General features: G+C 42.1%; 1 protein-coding gene across 1 annotated transcript in view; it reads left to right on the forward strand.

Annotated features, from left to right (window-relative positions):
* The first annotated feature begins 307 nt into the window (after positions 1 to 307).
* The window catches only part of DNAH11 (dynein axonemal heavy chain 11), a 321,003-nt gene continuing 303,676 nt past the window's right edge, over positions 308 to 17,634 (forward strand). The window contains exons 1-6 of the mRNA XM_088018617.1: positions 308 to 676; positions 2,071 to 2,214; positions 9,504 to 9,700; positions 10,137 to 10,335; positions 11,719 to 11,818; positions 15,014 to 15,225. Coding sequence (XP_087874743.1) covers positions 308 to 676; positions 2,071 to 2,214; positions 9,504 to 9,700; positions 10,137 to 10,335; positions 11,719 to 11,818; positions 15,014 to 15,225 — 1,221 coding nt within the window. The remainder of the gene's footprint in view (positions 677 to 2,070; positions 2,215 to 9,503; positions 9,701 to 10,136; positions 10,336 to 11,718; positions 11,819 to 15,013; positions 15,226 to 17,634) is intronic.

Consider the following 17,634-nt stretch of genomic DNA (forward strand, 5'->3'; position numbering starts at 1 on the left):
CCGAAGGCCCCACCCCCGGCGCTGACCCCGCCCTCAGCGGGCTGGGGCGGGGACGCCGTCTCCCGGGAAACGGGACGCGCAGCTCCTCTCGGGCCAGCGCCTCCGCCGGCCAGTCTCGCACTGCGAGCAACGCCCTCAAGCCAACTAGCAGCAGGTGGGGACGAGGGGTCAGCTACTTGCAATCGCCGGAGGAGGTGGGCGCCTCTCGCGACGCGTGTGGGAGGGAAGAGGCGTCCTCGCCCACCCCAGGCTGGTCAGGGGCGAGCGCGTGGAGCCGACCGGTCCCGCGTCCTGTCGGAAGTGCGGGATGGCTGCCCCGGAGGCGCGCCGCTTCCCAGAAGTCCTGGGCCTTCGCCTAACCCCGGTCGCTGGCTTGGAGGTGGCGGGCGTGATGGAGCTGGAGGAGGAAGAGGAGGAAGAAGGGGAAGAGGAGGAAGAGGAGGAAGAGGAGGAGGCGGCGGCGGCCAGAAGAGCGCGGAGTTTCGCCCGAGACGCGCGAGTGCGCTTTCTCGGCGGCCGCCTGGAGCTGATGCTGGGGCTCCCGGCGGAGAAATGGAGCCAGTATTTGGAGAGCGAGGACCACCGGCAGGTGCTGGGGGAGTTCCTGGAGAGCCCTAGCCCCGCCTGCCTTGTGTTCAGAGTCGCCACCGCGGGGCCGCTCGCGGTCTCCCGGGAGGTAAGGGGCGACAGGCAAAGGGACCTGGTCTTACCGCCTGCCCTGCATAGCGGGGACAGACCCGTCGTGTCTCCTTGGATTCCCGTGGGGCACGCACTCGGGCGCTTTAAAACACTTTCTTTGGAGCTCTTACCCCGGAGTCTGCAAAATCCCCCACGTGCGCCCACTCTGCAGTTAAGCGGCTGTAGTTTAGTTTTTTTAGAAGGTCGGCTTGTTCGACCGGCATAAAGCAGGAAAAGCTGCGCTTTCTTTAGCTGCGTGGGCCTTAGGTGCAAGGTGGGTTCTCGGTTCCCGATAACTTCCGTTTCAGTCGCTCTTGGGTCAGTCTGGGGGCCTGCCTTTTAAAAAATGTTTAGTAGAGTCTGAATAATTTGTTCTGTGCTCATTCTGACTGCTTTGTCACATTTCATCTCGAATAAAATACTTAGTCCTTAAAGAAGGAGTTCCCCGGGCAGTCTGCGCACACATGGTATTTAGCAACCGTGGTAAATTTTTTCTTTCTTTCCATCTTTTTACCTTTTTCTTTGCTCTCCTCCCTTCCCCCCCCTTTTTTTTTAATTTTTTGAAAATTTAGACTGCTCCTCCGCTCGAAGGTTAAGGTATCACAAGTACAGCATTTGTATTCAGATTTTTTTTTTTAAGTGAAAAGTTTGGAACATGATTTACAGTCTTCAGTGTTGTACCGTGCCTCAGTGTAATGTTATAAAAGTGTTTTTTATCATCACTAGATGTGGTCACTTTAATAGTTGGGAAATGGAATCCTAGAGAAGAACAGGAGTCTGCCTTAGGATTTTGAGTTTTTGTTCTCCTACTTTTGCAGTTATAACTAATTAAAAAAATTTGTCAGAGAAGGAAGTAGGACACTTAACTCCAACATTACCCAAGTTAAATGATTATATCTGAAGAAATAACGCAGTAGTTGTGGAAATGGTAGAATATCTTCATTAAGCACTTTATCTTGAGAATAGAAATAAAAATTAACCTCCTGTGCCTGATCTTCATTTCAGTTTGGCTAATTTCCAAACAACAAAAAGATTATAAAAAGGAATAAACCTTTCCTGAGATAGAAAACTTCTAAATTCTCCTTGAATTTGTTTTTAGTTACGAGATGTTATGGGAGGTAATGATCTTGGGTAATTGACATGCCCTTTAAAGGCAATACTTCCACACCAGTAATGCCATTAAATTAGCATTATAAAAGAACAAAGAAAACTGTATACATTTTGTAGAAAGGGGGGAAGGGCAGCAGAACTACCTTATTTATAAAGGTAGGCAAGATGCCAGGGTTTTTTCTTTTTCTAGCGATCCAGCTACAAGTTAGATACAGCAAATCCTGTTTGTTAACATGGAAATTATACTGGGAACTTAAACTAATTATCTTGCTCTTGTTTCAGATTCCAAGAGATGCAAAACATAAACTTGTTTATATTGCCAAGAAGATTACCGAAAACATTGGAGTAAATGATTTTTCTCAGACAGTTTTATTTGGAGAGTTAACTGCGTCATCATTTGGACATGTAACTGCTTTCCTAGACGAGGTACTAGTCTTTAATATTTGAATCTTTAATTTATCTCTCTGACGCTTGGAATTATTCAGAAAAACTCTGGCTATTAAAAAACTGTAGAAGCCAATAATCTCTTTAGCCAGGTAGATGGAATGTTGTAACAGACTGTTTCTGAAATGAGATGATACTGGTGCTGATATTCAACGGATGGTAATTTGTAGGATCATCCTTTTTCTGTTTCTAAATAACGAAAGTAAAAAGCAGCTTGAATAGGCTTTTGTAATTAGCTGTAGTTTTAGATTTCACGTTGATTAGAGACAAACCGACACTTGGGAAATGAGTATTATAAGTTTTTCAGATTTCCCTTAGTTTCTGTGTCACTCAGGTCAGATAATGGGGAAAAGGTAATGGAAACAAAATTCTTGAAATGATTGCATTAAAATTCCTCTTTCCTCTCCCCTTAAATCAGAGAAAAGCTCTCTAAACCCAGGTTACTTAAGCTTTTAATGTAGGGTTTTTTAATGTGGGATGCGGGGGGATTTTATTAAAGGCAGGCTCCTCCAGGAGGCCTGGGGTGGGGCCTATCTTCTTCCTCTAACCTCCTACTTCTGGTGTTTGTTCACAGACCAGCTTTGAGGAAAGATGTACCAAATGATCAGGTTCTATAGAACTAGAGCAGTGGTTCTCAGACTTTGCTAAACATGAGAATCACCTGGGGAGCTTTTCTAACCGACCCTTGCCCCGGTCACTCCTAATACCAATTAAGTGAGAATGGAGTTGGAGCCTGGTGGAAGTTAAAGATCCCCAAGTGATTCTCATGTGTCCCAAACTTGGGGAAATGCTGGATTAGAAATCAGATCTCCGTCATCAGTTCAGGCCTGCCAAGGCCAATGCTTAAGGTAGGAATAATTACCAGCATATTTATTACTAATGATTTGCCCTTCTCCCTGTTTCACACCTATTCTGCTTCCTGGGACCACCCAAGGTCTTTCACTCCCAACTTCAGTACCCTACCTTGGTTTCCCTCTCCTCCTCTTGAATTGACTTGGTTTTAGATGATTTCAGGGAAACACTAAGAGCTTTCAATCCCCCCAAGCCCCTGGGGCACTTTGTGGTCTGTAGCAGGAGCTCAAGAAATTTTTATTGATCTGAACCTGATGAAAGGATTTCACATGAAATGTGAATGGCTTTTGGTCATTTGAATCTAGATTGCCACCCACTGGGGCTTGGAAGGGCAAGGATGCACTCTTCATTGGAATTCTTACACTACCATCAGTGTCTCGCAACAGAAGATACACAGCTCTTCGAAGTTCCTCTGACCTTTCTCTGGATTTGTGTCAGTCCCAGGGTCTGCCTTCTGCTCAGGAAAACGTTAAATGAAAGAGTAAAAAAAAAAAAAAAAGTAAGCTGTCAACAAGTTCATTTAGCATAGGTATAAACCGTTCAGAACCCCAGAGTTTAAGTGATTTAGAAGATTTATGCTGTTATGCTTGAGAATCTGAGTATTAAAGAAAAAAAGTAAGATGACACTTAGGAAGTCACTTGGGTTTATTTATGAATAAGACTTAAATTCAGTATGAACAAGGCGGTAAGGCATAGCTATATATTAGGTTAAACGCATTTATAAGGAGGGCTGCTAGTGGCTCAGTAGGTTGGGCATCTGACTCTTGATTTCAACTCTGGATTTCAGCTTGGGTTGAGATCTCAGGGTCATGGGATGGAGCCTCATGTCAGGCTCCGTGCTCAGTGGGGAGTCCGCTTGAGATTCTCTCTCTCCCTCTGCCCCTCCCTGTGCATGCTCACTCTCTTTAAAATCTTTTTTAAAAGGATTTTACAAGGATTGTCTTTGCTTGGTATCCAGTATAGCTCACAAAATTGGCTGATTGACAGTGGTTTATGATGATGAGCAAGGTACTCCCAAACTTCTCTCTCTAGCTAAGAGCGCTCTCCCAAATTTCAAACTTGGAGATCCACTTGTTTTCCTGAAATTCATGCTTGTTGGGTAATAAACGTTGAACTGATCTTCCCCAACCTGCATTACTTGTGGTTACCTCCAGCATAGTGGATGTGAACTCCATCCTTCCAGTTATCCAAGCCGGAAGACTTGGGAGTCAGCCTTCACTCCTTTCTTTGTGTCAACCTTTGTATCCATTCTGGCAGGAAATCATATAACTTCTACCTTCAAAATACCTTCAGAATCATCCTCCATACTCTCCTCCACCGCTGCCGCTCAGGGCTGGTTCACCATGGTCTCTCATTAGTCTTATAATTGATTTCTGTGCTTTTGCATGGTTCCCATCTAGAACCTACGTGCAGAACAGCTGCTTGAGGGATTCTGTTGCATTCTGTTGCAGCAGGAGTCAGAACATGTCACTTCTCTGCTCAGACCCTGCCCTGGGCTCCCTTTCACTCCGAATCAGGGCCCAAGTGCTTGTAGTCATTCAGACTTGGCACGTTCTCTGTAGACCAGAGTTCTCAGTGTTACCTAGAAACGTGTTACAGCTGTAGAATCTCAGGACCTTCTTGAGAGCTCCTGAATCAGGACCATTGGGTGGTTCTTATTTATAGGATGGAAGCCCTAGTCCAGAATCTGTGATCGGACCTCTCCATGACCTTTTTGCTGTTACTTGTCTCAGATACACTTTTGCCCTGGCTATTTCTTTATCTTCCCCAGAATTCACTCAGCCCCTTTATGTCCTTCATGTCTTTTTGCTCAAATAACTCCTTTTAATAAAGCCACCCTTTGGGAGGGCAGAAACCTTGGCAGGGTAGAGACTAGGGTTAGCAAATGAGGCACCCACTTCAAGAGCAAAATTTACAGGTAGGCAAGGAGGGGGGACAAAAAAACTCAGTAATCAAGATGAAGTTTTAGTGCAGTATTTAAAAAAACAATGAAAAAAATCACTTTAAATAAAAACTGATCGCTAACAGTGCCATACTAGATCATATTGGAGCCTGAGGCAAAAGTAAGTAGTATCGGTGCTGTTTTTATTTTAAAATGTTGATAATTTGTTTATCATGAATTTTTTTTGCATTAATTTTGATTTAAAAAAATCTCTTAAGGGGTGCCCGTGTGGCTCAGTTGGTTGACTCTTGGTTTTATCTCAGGTCATAATCTTATGGGTCATAAGATTGAGCCTAGGGTTGATCTTTGTGGTCAAAGGGGAGTGTGCTTGAGATCCTCTCCCTCTGCCCCCCACCCCCCTGCACTCACATGTGATAATGTGCACTCATTTGCTCTCTCTGTAAGGTAAATCTTAAAAAAAAAAAAAAAAAAACTTAAAATATTACTCATCTTGATTCCTGAGGTTTTTGGTGCCCTTTGATAATTCAGTTCCAGCATGAATGCCTCACTTGCCTTACCCTTGTCCCTGCTCTGAATCTTTGTTTTGCTCTGTGTTGTGGCCCAAACCACCTAAGGACCTTGCCTGACATGCGGTAGGAGCTCAGTACTTGTTGAACGAATGAAAGTCAGTTAGGGGCTAATTGACACCCTGTTCTCATAAGGGACAAAACACTGAGGCTTCAAGGTATTTCTTTAGAGAAGAAGCATTTGGTACATCATCTCTGATATTTCCGTTTGAATCTTTTTGGACACGTGGAAAAGACACTTGGAAATTTCATGCTAATCTCAGTTATTAATCCATGTGTATTGAAGACCTACTTGGTGCTGGTGACTGGACAGACGTGGCAATTACGGATGTAGTTTGCACCCTCAGAAAGGACGCAGTCTGTTCAGGGAGGCCAGTTGCTGAGTCTGCGGGGGGAGGTCACAGTAGTCGTGCTGTGGGAGCCTCGGGGCGCTCCCCACTCCTAGAGGGCTGGCAGGAGTGTGAGGACTTTGGAACAGGACGAGCAAAGGTCTCCCTTTGCCTGGTGCACTTTTGGTTTCCACCTGTTACAGATCAGTTAATGTCTGCTAATAGTTTTTAGTGTCTGTACTCTCAAAAGCAGCCACAGTTGTATGGTAAATTACTTGCTCCCCACAGTGTTGAAGGACAAGGAGGAGAGAGCTAGATGGAGGAGGAGGAAGGGCATTCTGAGCAGAGGGAGAAACAATGTGAAGGCACAGAGGTGAGGAAATGAAGGTTCATTTTTTAAAAAGGAATCAATTAAAGTAGCTGGATTGGGGAACCAGAGCTGGAAGGTGGTGAGAAACAAGGCCGGAGAGGCTGATTAGGAAAAAAAAAAAAAACAAAAAACCAAAAACGAACAAATAGACAAAAGAGCCATGTATTTCAGATGGTTGCCAGCAAAGGTGGTGGCCAAGCCCAAATTCATGTGTTGATTGGAAGATGGTTGTGGTAATGCACATTCTAGGAAAGTTTTTATCAGAGCAGGCTTAATTAGGAAGTTGTAGAGTCAAATGGAATGTCAGTGGTCCCTCATGACTTGCATTCCAAGCTAATCAACTTGTAACTTTCTGATTTGTACATTAACAAGAAACACTACATACAAGCACTGGTAGATTGGTGATTCTGTTGAATGAAGGAGAGACTGATAACAGTGATTGCCCTGAAAGGTACTGAAGGAGTTTTCCAGTGTTGGGCTTCTTTCTTTTTTTTAAAGATTTTATTTATTTATTTGATAGAGACACAGCGAGAGAGGGAACACAAGCAGGGGGAGTGGGAGAGGGAGAAGCAGGCTCTCCGCTGAGCAGGGAGCCCGATGTGGGGCTTGATCCCCAGGACCCTGGGATCATGACCTGAGCCGAAGGCAGACGCTTAATGACTGAGCCACCCAGATGCCCCCCCTAGTGTTTGGCTTCTTAAATGGGGATAGAGTAAGGAAGGGATGGACCAAGTGTTTGAACTGAAGGTGGGGAAGGTCATTTGCGCCTTCATATTTACTTTTTTCTCATTTAAATGATACTCTCACTTATATTCAATGTTGAACAGTTTTTGGAGTTTAACTGCACTCCACAGAATAATGGGAATTGACGCTGATGTGCTTGGGGCCTCCCAAACTTCTCTCTCCAGCCTGGATCTCTCTTCTAAATTCCAAGCTCAGATGTCCACCTTCCTTGTGGACATGGCCACTTAGTGTGTAATGTCTCAAACCTAACCTATCCAAAGTTGAACTCCCAATCTTCTTACATTATTATGTGTTCCCATACGGTATGGTTTGTAGCTGTATTGTATTTAGCCAAACTGTTTAAAATGTTGTATAGCTATTTATTATATTGACCCTAATCCTTAAAGAAACAGTAATTGTGAATTATCATTATTACTCATTTGGCTTATTGAGCCCATATGGAAGTCTGATTTGGTTTCCATAGTTAGTGTCTGGGTCCCATCCTTGGGCATTACAATTTAAGAAGTCTGGGAGAGGCCCTGGCTCCTACCTTTTGAAAGTATTGACCAGGTATTAGTCTCTACTTAAGAACCATTGTAAAAAGAAAATCCCCAGTTTAAAAAAGGATTAAAGAGGGGGGCACCTGGGTGGCTCAGTCAGTTGGGCTTTTGACTCTGGATTTCAGCTCAGGTGGTGGTCTCCGGGTTGTGGGATAGAGCCCTTGGTTGGGCTCTGCAGTTTGTTTGGAGTCTGCTTGTCACTCTCCTTCTGCTCCTCCCTCCACTCATGTTCTCTTTCGCTCGCTCGCTCGCTTGAATAAGATAAAATCTTAAAAAAAGATCAAAGAAGGTAAGTAGAGAAAACCATAGCCAAGGCTCCATAGTTCTTTAATTTGTAGTTACACATTGTACATCAGTTGAATATGTAAACATTCAAGTTATTTTAGTTCTCAGAAAAAGTTTGGAATTTTTCCTCTAAACCACAAAAAGTAGGCAAAAAAATCTTTCCAACAGAAACAAAACAAAACCCCCAAGTAATTGAATTACTTTGTATATAGTTTAACAAATTGTTCTGTAATTAAATAGCACATCCCAGGTCTATTTGTTTTAAATGGGGTTTACAATGATGCTCTAGCTCTTTGACTAATCGCTCTGCAAAGCACATGGCTCAGAATTTCACAGTTTTATCTACAGCATGTGACAGAAATACTTTAAAAGAAGTTGGCTTCATCATAGAATCATAAATGGAGTGAAAGTTTGAAAGCGTACCCAGTGAATTAGCTATGCCGAATAACCAGAATTTTCCTCACGCCTGATGTTCAGAAATAGTTTTTGAGATCTGGGATTTAGTCAAGAAGGAAGTTTTCCAGTGGGTCAGTGCCATGTTCCAAGCCCAAAAAGCTTTAACTCTTCCGTGTAGTTTCCCAGACTCTTCGTGAACTACCCTGCCTTTCCCAAAGCTAATTCCGGGCCGGCCAGACTGGCAGTTTTCCAGAAGCCTTCTACTTCTAGAGCCCTGAATGATTTTTATATATCGGTGTGTTTATCTTGTGTCTCCACTTGGCATCCTGAATATGCCTCGAATGATGGCCGTTCTTAGAGCAAAGGACCTAACCCACTGAGCTTGTCATAGGCAGAGACTATTCCTTACTCTGCTGTTTTCCTAGCTTGACACATAGTGGGTGCTACGCAGGAAAATGTAATAAAATTTGGAGAGATTTGTTTCAACACCGTCAGAAAACAAAAGTGATTGTATTGTCGAAATAGACTTTGAAAAGGTGGAGTAACTATATTCTGAGCATTTTAGCTAATGGCAATTTTATGGAAAAATGCCAGTATACCTGGCGGATTATCAGAAAAATGAAAAGTGTTGAGAATTAGGAGATATTAGAAAAGGGGTGGGAAAGCAAGAAGAGGCTAATAACTTCATTCACTCAAAAAATTCTTGTTAACATATGCTGGGCCTTGGGAATACAAAAATAATTGTTGAAGGCTTTCACATACATGGTGTCACATACATGATGCTCCCAATTTAATGGTAGAGGGAGTTCCAAAAAAGGACCATATGATTAATAAAAATGTTTTTGACTGTGAAACTTGAATCCACTGGTGTGCTACTCAGGGCTTGAGAAGATTAATTTACTTTTGCCTCAATGTGATTCAAAAAGATTTTTTTCATTTATGTACCTGCCTTTGTGCTCAGTTTGCATGAAGAAAGCTGTTTATTTACCTGACATGGTTGTGCTTAGTTTATGCAGCGTTTGAGTCATTGGGAACCTCCTCAAATGCTTGATGAATGGATAAATGAATGAACAAGCCGCATTGTATTTCCACTTTGAAAGATTTTGTCTAATTGATGAAGTCTAAACGGGATACTGATTTTTGTCCTCTCTTTGTAAATTTGATATCCTAGGAAGATACTTAAGAAATTGAATGGCTTTTGTGGCTGATTTTGTGTGACAAGAACATCTTTGAAGGAGTACATTGTCTGTAAATTAACTTCTTTTGAAAATGTTTCTCTTTCTGTAGATTTTAGTGCCAATTCTTTCTAATAGGAACAACCATAAATCCTGGTCCTGTTTCACTTCACAAGACATGGAACGCCACGTAGAAGTCATGAAAAGTAAAATGCATGTCTTTCGGGGCAAAATGTTGAGAAGAACTCTTCTACCAATTCCCACGATAGCAGGGAAAATGGACCCGGATCAGAAATACTCTGAGACCAAGTATGTAATGTTATGGTTTATATAGGATATAAAAATGGAGAGCCCACATACCCAATTAGTATCATATCCCCAGAAAACTATTAGTAAGATAGAGATTTATTAGAACTATATTATTTTTTAAAAAGTTGTGCAGAGCACCTGTATATTATTCCCTTACAAAATATCCTTCTTATAAGCAGACTGCCCAAAAAACAAGCTGTAACAATTGCCATGATGTCAACAAAATTATTTTGGCAATAATGGTTTGAGGATATGATCATTTGTTTTATAATGTTTATGCCACAATTGAAATTGAGGCTATAAAAATAAAGGATCTGACTTTGAAATATTTATATTTGAAAAACTAGTTCATGGAAAAAATAACGCTTACCATCCAAGTCCTATCTTCCTTTGGATGAGGTAATTGGTTTTTGAATTATTTTATTGATCATTTCAGTGTTTGTACGCTAGAGGTAAATGAAAGGACACTACTCCATGCGATTGAGTCTGTGGTTATTAAATGGTCACATCAAATCCAAGAGATTGTAGAGAAAGATTCAGGGCAGCCTTTGCTGAATGGTCTTCACTCGAATCCTCAAACTGAACTGGATTTCTGGATGATGAGGAGAGAAAATCTATCATGCGTTTATGACCAAGTAAGTAGATAGCCTTACAAATTGCTTGTAAGCTAAATTAGCAAAGTCAGTTGTAGAATTTGGCTTCTGGAGCAGTGATTTCTAATTACTTGAAAGGTTCAACATACTGTCTTTGATGACTTAATAGTTCTCATTCCAAAATTCTATATGGTGTGCACTTTGAAAATGAATGGGGAGGGGCACCTGGGTGGCTCAGTCATTAAGTGTCTGCTTTCAGCTCAGGTCATGGTCCCAGGGTCCTGGGATCGAGCCCCGCGTCGGGCTCCCTGCTCAGCGGGAAGCCTGCTTCTCCCTCTCCCACTCCCCCTGCTTGTGTTCCCTCTCTCGCTGTGTCTCTCTGTCAAATAAGTAAATAAAATCTTAAAAAAAAAAAAAAAAAAAAAAGAATGGGGGTTGGGTGCCTGGGTGGCTCAGATGGTTAAGCATCTGCCTTCGGCTCAGGTCATGATCCCAGGGTCCTGGGATCGAGTCCCGCATCGGGCTCGCTGCTCAGTGGGGAGCCTGCTTCTCCCTCTGCCTCTCTCTCTCTCTCTCTCTCTGTGTCTCTTATGAATAAATAAATAAAATCTTTAAAAAATTCTCTCTAAAAAAAAAAAATGAATGGGGATTGGGGTACCTGGGTGGCTCAGTTGATTAAGCCTCTGACTCTTGATTTCTGCTTAGGTCATGACCTTCAGGGGCATGAGATGGAGCCCAGCATCAGGCTTGGAGCTGGGCATAGAACTTGCTGGGGATTCTCTCTCTCCTCTCCCTTGGCCCCTTACCCCCAACTTGTGCGTGCTCTCTCTCTCTCTCAAAAAAAAAAAAAAAAAAAGTAAAAATGGGGATTAAAAGTAATTTTGCCTTTTTGAGAATATTTTGACAGCGTTTGATAATTGGAAACACTGTGGCATAGAGTGGTTCCCCAGGGAAATGTTGAAGATGGTAAAATTTAATTAATCTAGTTGATTGAATTGATTTAGGAAGGAGTAGAGTCTTGCTTGGTGGAGAGATACAGCTTTGGAAGAGCTAACTTTGCTTCCTCTTGTGTTTGCCTTACGTATTGATTTAATGTTCTGAAAACTAAGACGTTCATTTGCATGTTCACATGTCTCAGATTTTCTGAAACATAGCAAGAAATTTTATGTGGAAAATTTAACATTTTACACATGAAGTGTAAATTAACACACTTTTTGAAAACTCAAGAGCTATAAATGTAAAATAAAATTCAAACTTAAGGAAGAAATGCTGTTAAAAAAATTTCAACCTGAAACCAGATAAGTCTTTGTGTATGAAATGCTGTGTGTGTTGTGCATGAGTGGAATAGAACTGAAGTATTTTATTACCAAATGCATCTATTTAGTCATTAATCCAGCTTCTACTACATTTTCTTTTTCAATTTAGCTTCGCACTCCTGTTGTCCTCAGCATGGTTAGGATCCTGAAAATTAAACAAAGCAGCTATTTTCCAACTTTGAAGGACATTTTCACGGCTGTCAAAAATGGTAAGATTCTTGTTTTTTGGCCTGGTGTTGGTGTCCTGCCTGATCTGACCCCTGCCTGCCCGCTCAGACTCTTCCACCCTTTTGCCATTAAGCATGGTTCTGAAGTGATGGCCCTTGACTCTTCTGAGGATAAATTCGTCTTCATCAGTACTTCATTCTCCAGTTATATTGAACTATTTTTAGAATAGATTGTGGGGACCTAACAAATGGGCTCCAGATAGAAGTTCTAACGGGAGTGTGTGAGTGTGTGTGTGTGTGTGTGTGTGTGTGTGTGTGTGTGTGTGTGTGTGTGTGTGTAGGGGCAAGGCCTTTGCAGGGGGTGAGTGGAAGCCCACCATGGGGGTTTCCTAGTCAACAGTGTGGCTACATTTAATCCCATAGCTCTCTGATAGAGTCTCTCGTGCCTGGCATCCACTGCTTACTTAGCTTAAAAGAGCTCAAAGTCTTCATCGAAGTTTTGGTGAGGATTAAACATAGAGGAGGTTTGTTTGCTGAATTTTGAATAAGTGCATGCATATGGTTAAAAACGAGAATTTCCAGTGCAAAGTCTCCTTGTCTCCTCACTGTGCAGTGTCCGCTCCACCCAGGGCTGACAGCCCTCTTGTTTCTTGTTTCTCTTCATGTTTCTTGAGGCACATTTAAGCAAAAAGGCATACATATGAGACTGAAGTTTTAAATGTTGAAAATGTAAGCTATTTGGGTGCATAGCTTTTTTGGTTTCTAACATTAGAAAATGAGTTCTTAATTTCTTTCTAATATAACTATGTGAGGTTAGGAAATACTTAAAATACACTTCGTTGTTATCTCTTCAGGGTTTTCCCCAGGAGCTCTGTTGGGAAAGGGATCATGAGCATGAATATTTGGGTTTGAAGGTCTGTCAGATCAGGATTCCTGTCCCAGATCCACTCAGTATATCCTAAATTTGCTGAGCCTCTGGTTTTCATCGGCCAGATTGGCATATTAACACCTTCCTTGCAGAGTTGTTCTGAAGATTAGAGTAATATTTCAAAACATTGTCATTTTTTTTTTTTCAATCTTGTCAGTGTTTATCACCATTGACATTTTGGGCAGGATGATTGTTGTAGGGAGCTACTCCGTGCATTGCTGGATGTTGAGCAGCGTCCCTGGCCCCCACCCGCTCCCCCTGTTGCAGTTGTGACCATCAAAAGTGTCACCAGACCTTGCCAGTTGACCCCTGGGGGCAAAACCTTTCCTGGCTGAGAACCATTGGATTGAAGATAAAATATACAGGGTACATAGTACTAGACACACAGTGAGCATGTCCTCAGTAAGTAGAAGCTGCTTGAATTTTTTTGTGTTAGTATAAGATGAACATTTTCTGTGGATAAAGCTACTGCAGGAACAAATCCCAGGGGTACTCAGGGCCTTCAGAGCACATGGACTTCGAGATTCAGACATCAGTAGAACGAGTGGCCCAAAGCCATTGTCAGTTAGAGGTGGAAGGCCCCTCTCAAGGATGTCCTTGAGGACTTGTGAAATTACATGTGCTTATTGTATTTTAAAGGCACTTAGCAGATGTGATTATTTAATTTTGAAATAGACATGACTAAAAACACACTAATTTGAAAACAGGAATACAACCAGGGAAGAAAATATTCCCTGGATGCTCTCTTTCTTCCGAGGCCTTTATTGTTTAGGTGGACAGATAAATGGGTTATATGTTAAGTGGAGTAATAGGAGTGTGTGCATTCCTGACTCTGACAGCCAAAAAAAGTTGGCAGGTTTGTTTGTGTTGCTTTGCCTTTTTCCTCCACCCCCCTCCTCTGGACAGGAGTCTTTTGGGATAACACCAGAAAATAAGAATTTACTTCATTCCCTACCTTCATAAGTAAATCATCTTTTCAGTTAGTCAAAAGTATTTGCAGTCTCAGGAACAAAATGCAGTTTGATTTAGGGTACATTAAAATGACTTTTTTTTTTTGAGAGTGCAGGTTGGGGGTGGAGGGGGCAGGAAGAGGGGGAGAGAGGATCTCAAGCAGCCTCGATGCCCTGCACAGAGCCTGACGGGGGGCTCGGTCTCACAGCCTGAGATCATGACCTGAGCCGAAACAGAGTCAGGTGCTTAACGGACTGAGCCACCCACGCGCCCCAATTTTCTTAAGTAAGCTCTGCACCCAGTGTAGAGTTTGAACTCACCATCCTGAGATCGAGTTGAATGCTCTACTGACTGAGCCAGCCAGGAGTCCCTAAAAGGACTGATTTTAATGAAGAGAAAATTTGGATTACATTAAGCAGTAATAATATTTTTCTTCATATATATATGTGTGTGTGTGTATATATATATGTAGCGTTTTGGGGAAATATTCCTTATTCACCCTGCTTAATGATTTTTTTTATTTTTAAAGATTTTATTTATTTATTTGACAGAGAGAGAGACAGCGAGAGAGGGAACACAAGCAGGGGGAGTGGGAGAGGGAGAAGCAGGCTCCCTGCAGAGCAAGGAACCCGATGCGGGACTTGATCCCGGGACCCTGGGATCATGATCTGAGCCGAAGGCAGACGCTTAACAACTGAGCCACCAAGGCGCCCCTGCTTAATGATTTTTAATATGAAGATAAAATTCATTTCACATAAAGATAACTATTTTGAATTGTAGAGTTGAATTTTTTTTTATTCATTACATTCACAATGTCTTACAACCTTCACCTCTAGTTCCAAAACATTTTTTATCACCTGTACTTAACAATTTTAGTAGTTATATTTTGAATAATCTAAAATTCCACAGTCATTGCCTGAGTTACTCTCATAGGACACTGGGATGAGACGCTAAAATTGTGCTGGTACCAAGTACCTAAGAGGAATTAACATTCTAGGGATGAGCTTGTAACCCCAACCATAAAGTCACAACAACTTTGCAGACCTGTTTTATCCCTGCGGTTTCATGGAGTTGAGTAAGGTTCCTTAGATCTTAAAGGTATGTTTTCCCACTGAGTCTTGCATCATGATTTACTTGGGCTGTGTAGGTAACTCCACCAGGTCTCTCTTGAATGGCTGCTACACACGGACACTGTATAAAGCCTTGCAAACCCATAGTAGCTCAGTTGTGGGATAAGCCATATAAAAAGAAAGGATGACTGCATAAGTATAGCCATGTTCTTTTGCATTGTTTTGTTGAACTTGTGAATTGAGAAAAAGAGACTGCATCACATTAATGGTGGTTTTCTTTCCTTTCAGCGCTTCTGGAAGCCCAGGATGTAGAGCTTTACCTGAGACCCCTGAGAAGACATGTTCAGTGTCTCCAGGAGACAGAATTCCCGCAGATCCGGGTACTCATCACCCCATTATTTCATACCATCTGCCTCATCTGGAGTCATTCCAAGTTTTACAATACTCCTGCTCGGATTATAGTTTTATTGCAAAAGTTTTGTAATCTCTTCATTGACCAGGTATGTAGTATTAAAAAAAAGGAAGAACAATCATTGCCGTGTGGTAGGTTTTAATAAACCAATGGAGAGCAAATAAATCTAATCTACAGTAAGAACACCATTTTCCTTTTTTCAGAAAGGACTTTTATGGTAACAAAGACCAGGTGATTTTTTTTTATTCTCAGTGGCTGAGAAGCTCTGGAAATCAGTCCAGTGCATTAAAAGGGCAGTCTGTTACTGGATTTAATACCCTACCTTTCTTCAAAGAGATTGAAGGCAGCTTTTAATAAAAGGCAGATAGGTAGGGCTCCTGGGTGGCTCCGTTGGCTAAATATCTGACTCTTGATTTTGGCTCTGGTCATGATCTCAGGGTTGTGGGACTGAGCCCTGTGTCGGGCTCCAGCGCTGGGCATGGAGCTTGCTTGAGATTCTCCCTCTCCATCTGCTCCTCTCCCACTCCACCCCCCACACACACAAAAAATAAATAATAAAAGGCAGATAGGCATAGTCCTTTCTTCGTAGCTTTCCCTTTGGTTTCCACAGGAACACTGATGGAAGACTTTTGGAAAGTAAAGTAAGAGAACCTGGCTGTAAAAAAATGCCGAAAAAATAGTAATGCAATTGTATTAAAAAATTGATTCATAGTTGATCTTTAAAAATCTCTGGTTTGTATTTCTCTATTCTTCACTTAGAAAATGTTTAAGAAAATTGGATTTCTTAGTCCAACTTCTTAGATATTCTGTATGAACTTTAATTCTTCATGGGTCCACAAAATCAGAATATTATATAATTTGAGAGCTAAAAGATTCTTGGAGGGCACATAACCCAGTGGTTCTCAGTTGGGGGTGTGTCTGAGTCTGTTTGAGCTGCGTAATGAAATACCACAGGCTGGGTGGCTTTATTTTCAGAAGTTGTTTTCTCACAATTTCAGAGACGGGGGCTCAGGTGAAGGTGCCAGTATGGTTGTGTTCTGGTGAGAGGTTTCTTTTCCCTGGCTTTCCGTAGCTGCCTTTTCTCTGTGTCCTCACATGGTGGAGAGAGAGATCTTACAAAGTCACAGTCCTATCACATTAGGGTCCTGCTCTTATGCTTCATTTGACCTTAATGACCTCCTAAAGACCTATTTCTAGAGTCACATTGGTGATGAGGGCTTCAGCATATGAATTTTGGGGGAGACACATTCTCACCATAGCAAGCTCTGTAAGCAGGGTGTGCATCTGAACCACTAAGGAGTTTTGGTAAAACAAATGCCCGAGAAGCAGAATCTCTGTCTATAGCTTAGACTTTGAGTTGTTAGGAATGCTTTCCCTGAGAAGTGGAGCGCCTCCAGCTGCAACTGACAACCTGAAGCAAAAACAAACAAAAAAAAATTTGTGTGAACTAGCAAGTCTAAGAATGCAGTGGCTTCTGGAACAGCTTGTTTCAGAGGTCTCAGATAATAAGTTCAAAGCTCCCAGCCAGCCTCCGTTTTGGTCATTGTGTTTGACTTTTCTCATCACTTGTTAAGATGGCTTTTAGTAGCTCCAGATGTATATCCTTCTCGTAGAGGAACTTCCCTGGAAAGAGGGTGTCCTTTCTTAGTTCTGGTCCGGTGGGTTCTAATTCCATTCTGGGAGCAATCGTTGTGGCAGAGGAGATGGGCTGCTTGGGACAGTTCTGGGTCACTTGCTCAGAGGAGGGGGATGACTGTGATTGACCTAAATCTCAGATCGAGACGAATGCCTCCCAGTGGTGTTGACACTGTGACTTACATAGAAAATAAAAATACTTTACATTTGGGTAAGTTGGAGGGCATTTGGAACCCTGAAAGTGTGCTCATAGACAAGGTGAATAGCTTGTAACTCTTGCTGACCCAGGCCCCAGAACCTTGCTGTTAGAAGCAGTAAAGAGAACATTGTTGTAGGATAAACAGCAGTGGTTTGGGAACTGTGTTTCAATCCAGTCCCTGATATTTTTATTAGATGAATTACCTGAGACTTGAAAAATGACATCATTTGCTGAATTTCCCTGAGAATGGAGGGTGAAATCCAGATTAAAGAACGGGTCTTCTAACTTGACCGTTTAGAGTTTCTGGATTGTGAGATTGTTAGTAATGTGTGTGTTTCTCTCTGCTTTTAAAGAGGTGGAGTATATGGAAAAGAACTGTGGACTCAGACCAACCTCAATTCAATTCTAATGGAAACACTGAAGGGGCAGTTAAATTGGTTCTTCAAACCTCAGTTTTCCATATCTGTAAATGAGGATAATGCCCAGTTCATGGGCTGTTTTGAGAATCAAGAGGTAACTAAGTTGAGTGCCTTGTGTGGCATTTAATAGAGGCTCAGTCAAGGCTAGTTCTAAGCTATTGACCTCCAAACTAGTTGCAGCTATTGATGGGAGATAACAGGTCTGTTCCTTGCTATATTTTATTCTCTCCTCTGGCTTTGTTCT

The sequence above is a fragment of the Eumetopias jubatus genome, unplaced genomic scaffold, assembly GCF_037043125.1.
Source record: "Eumetopias jubatus isolate StellerSeaLion01/CBP00866 unplaced genomic scaffold, mEumJub1_p1.0 scaffold_14, whole genome shotgun sequence".
Lineage (NCBI taxonomy): Eukaryota > Metazoa > Chordata > Mammalia > Carnivora > Otariidae > Eumetopias > Eumetopias jubatus.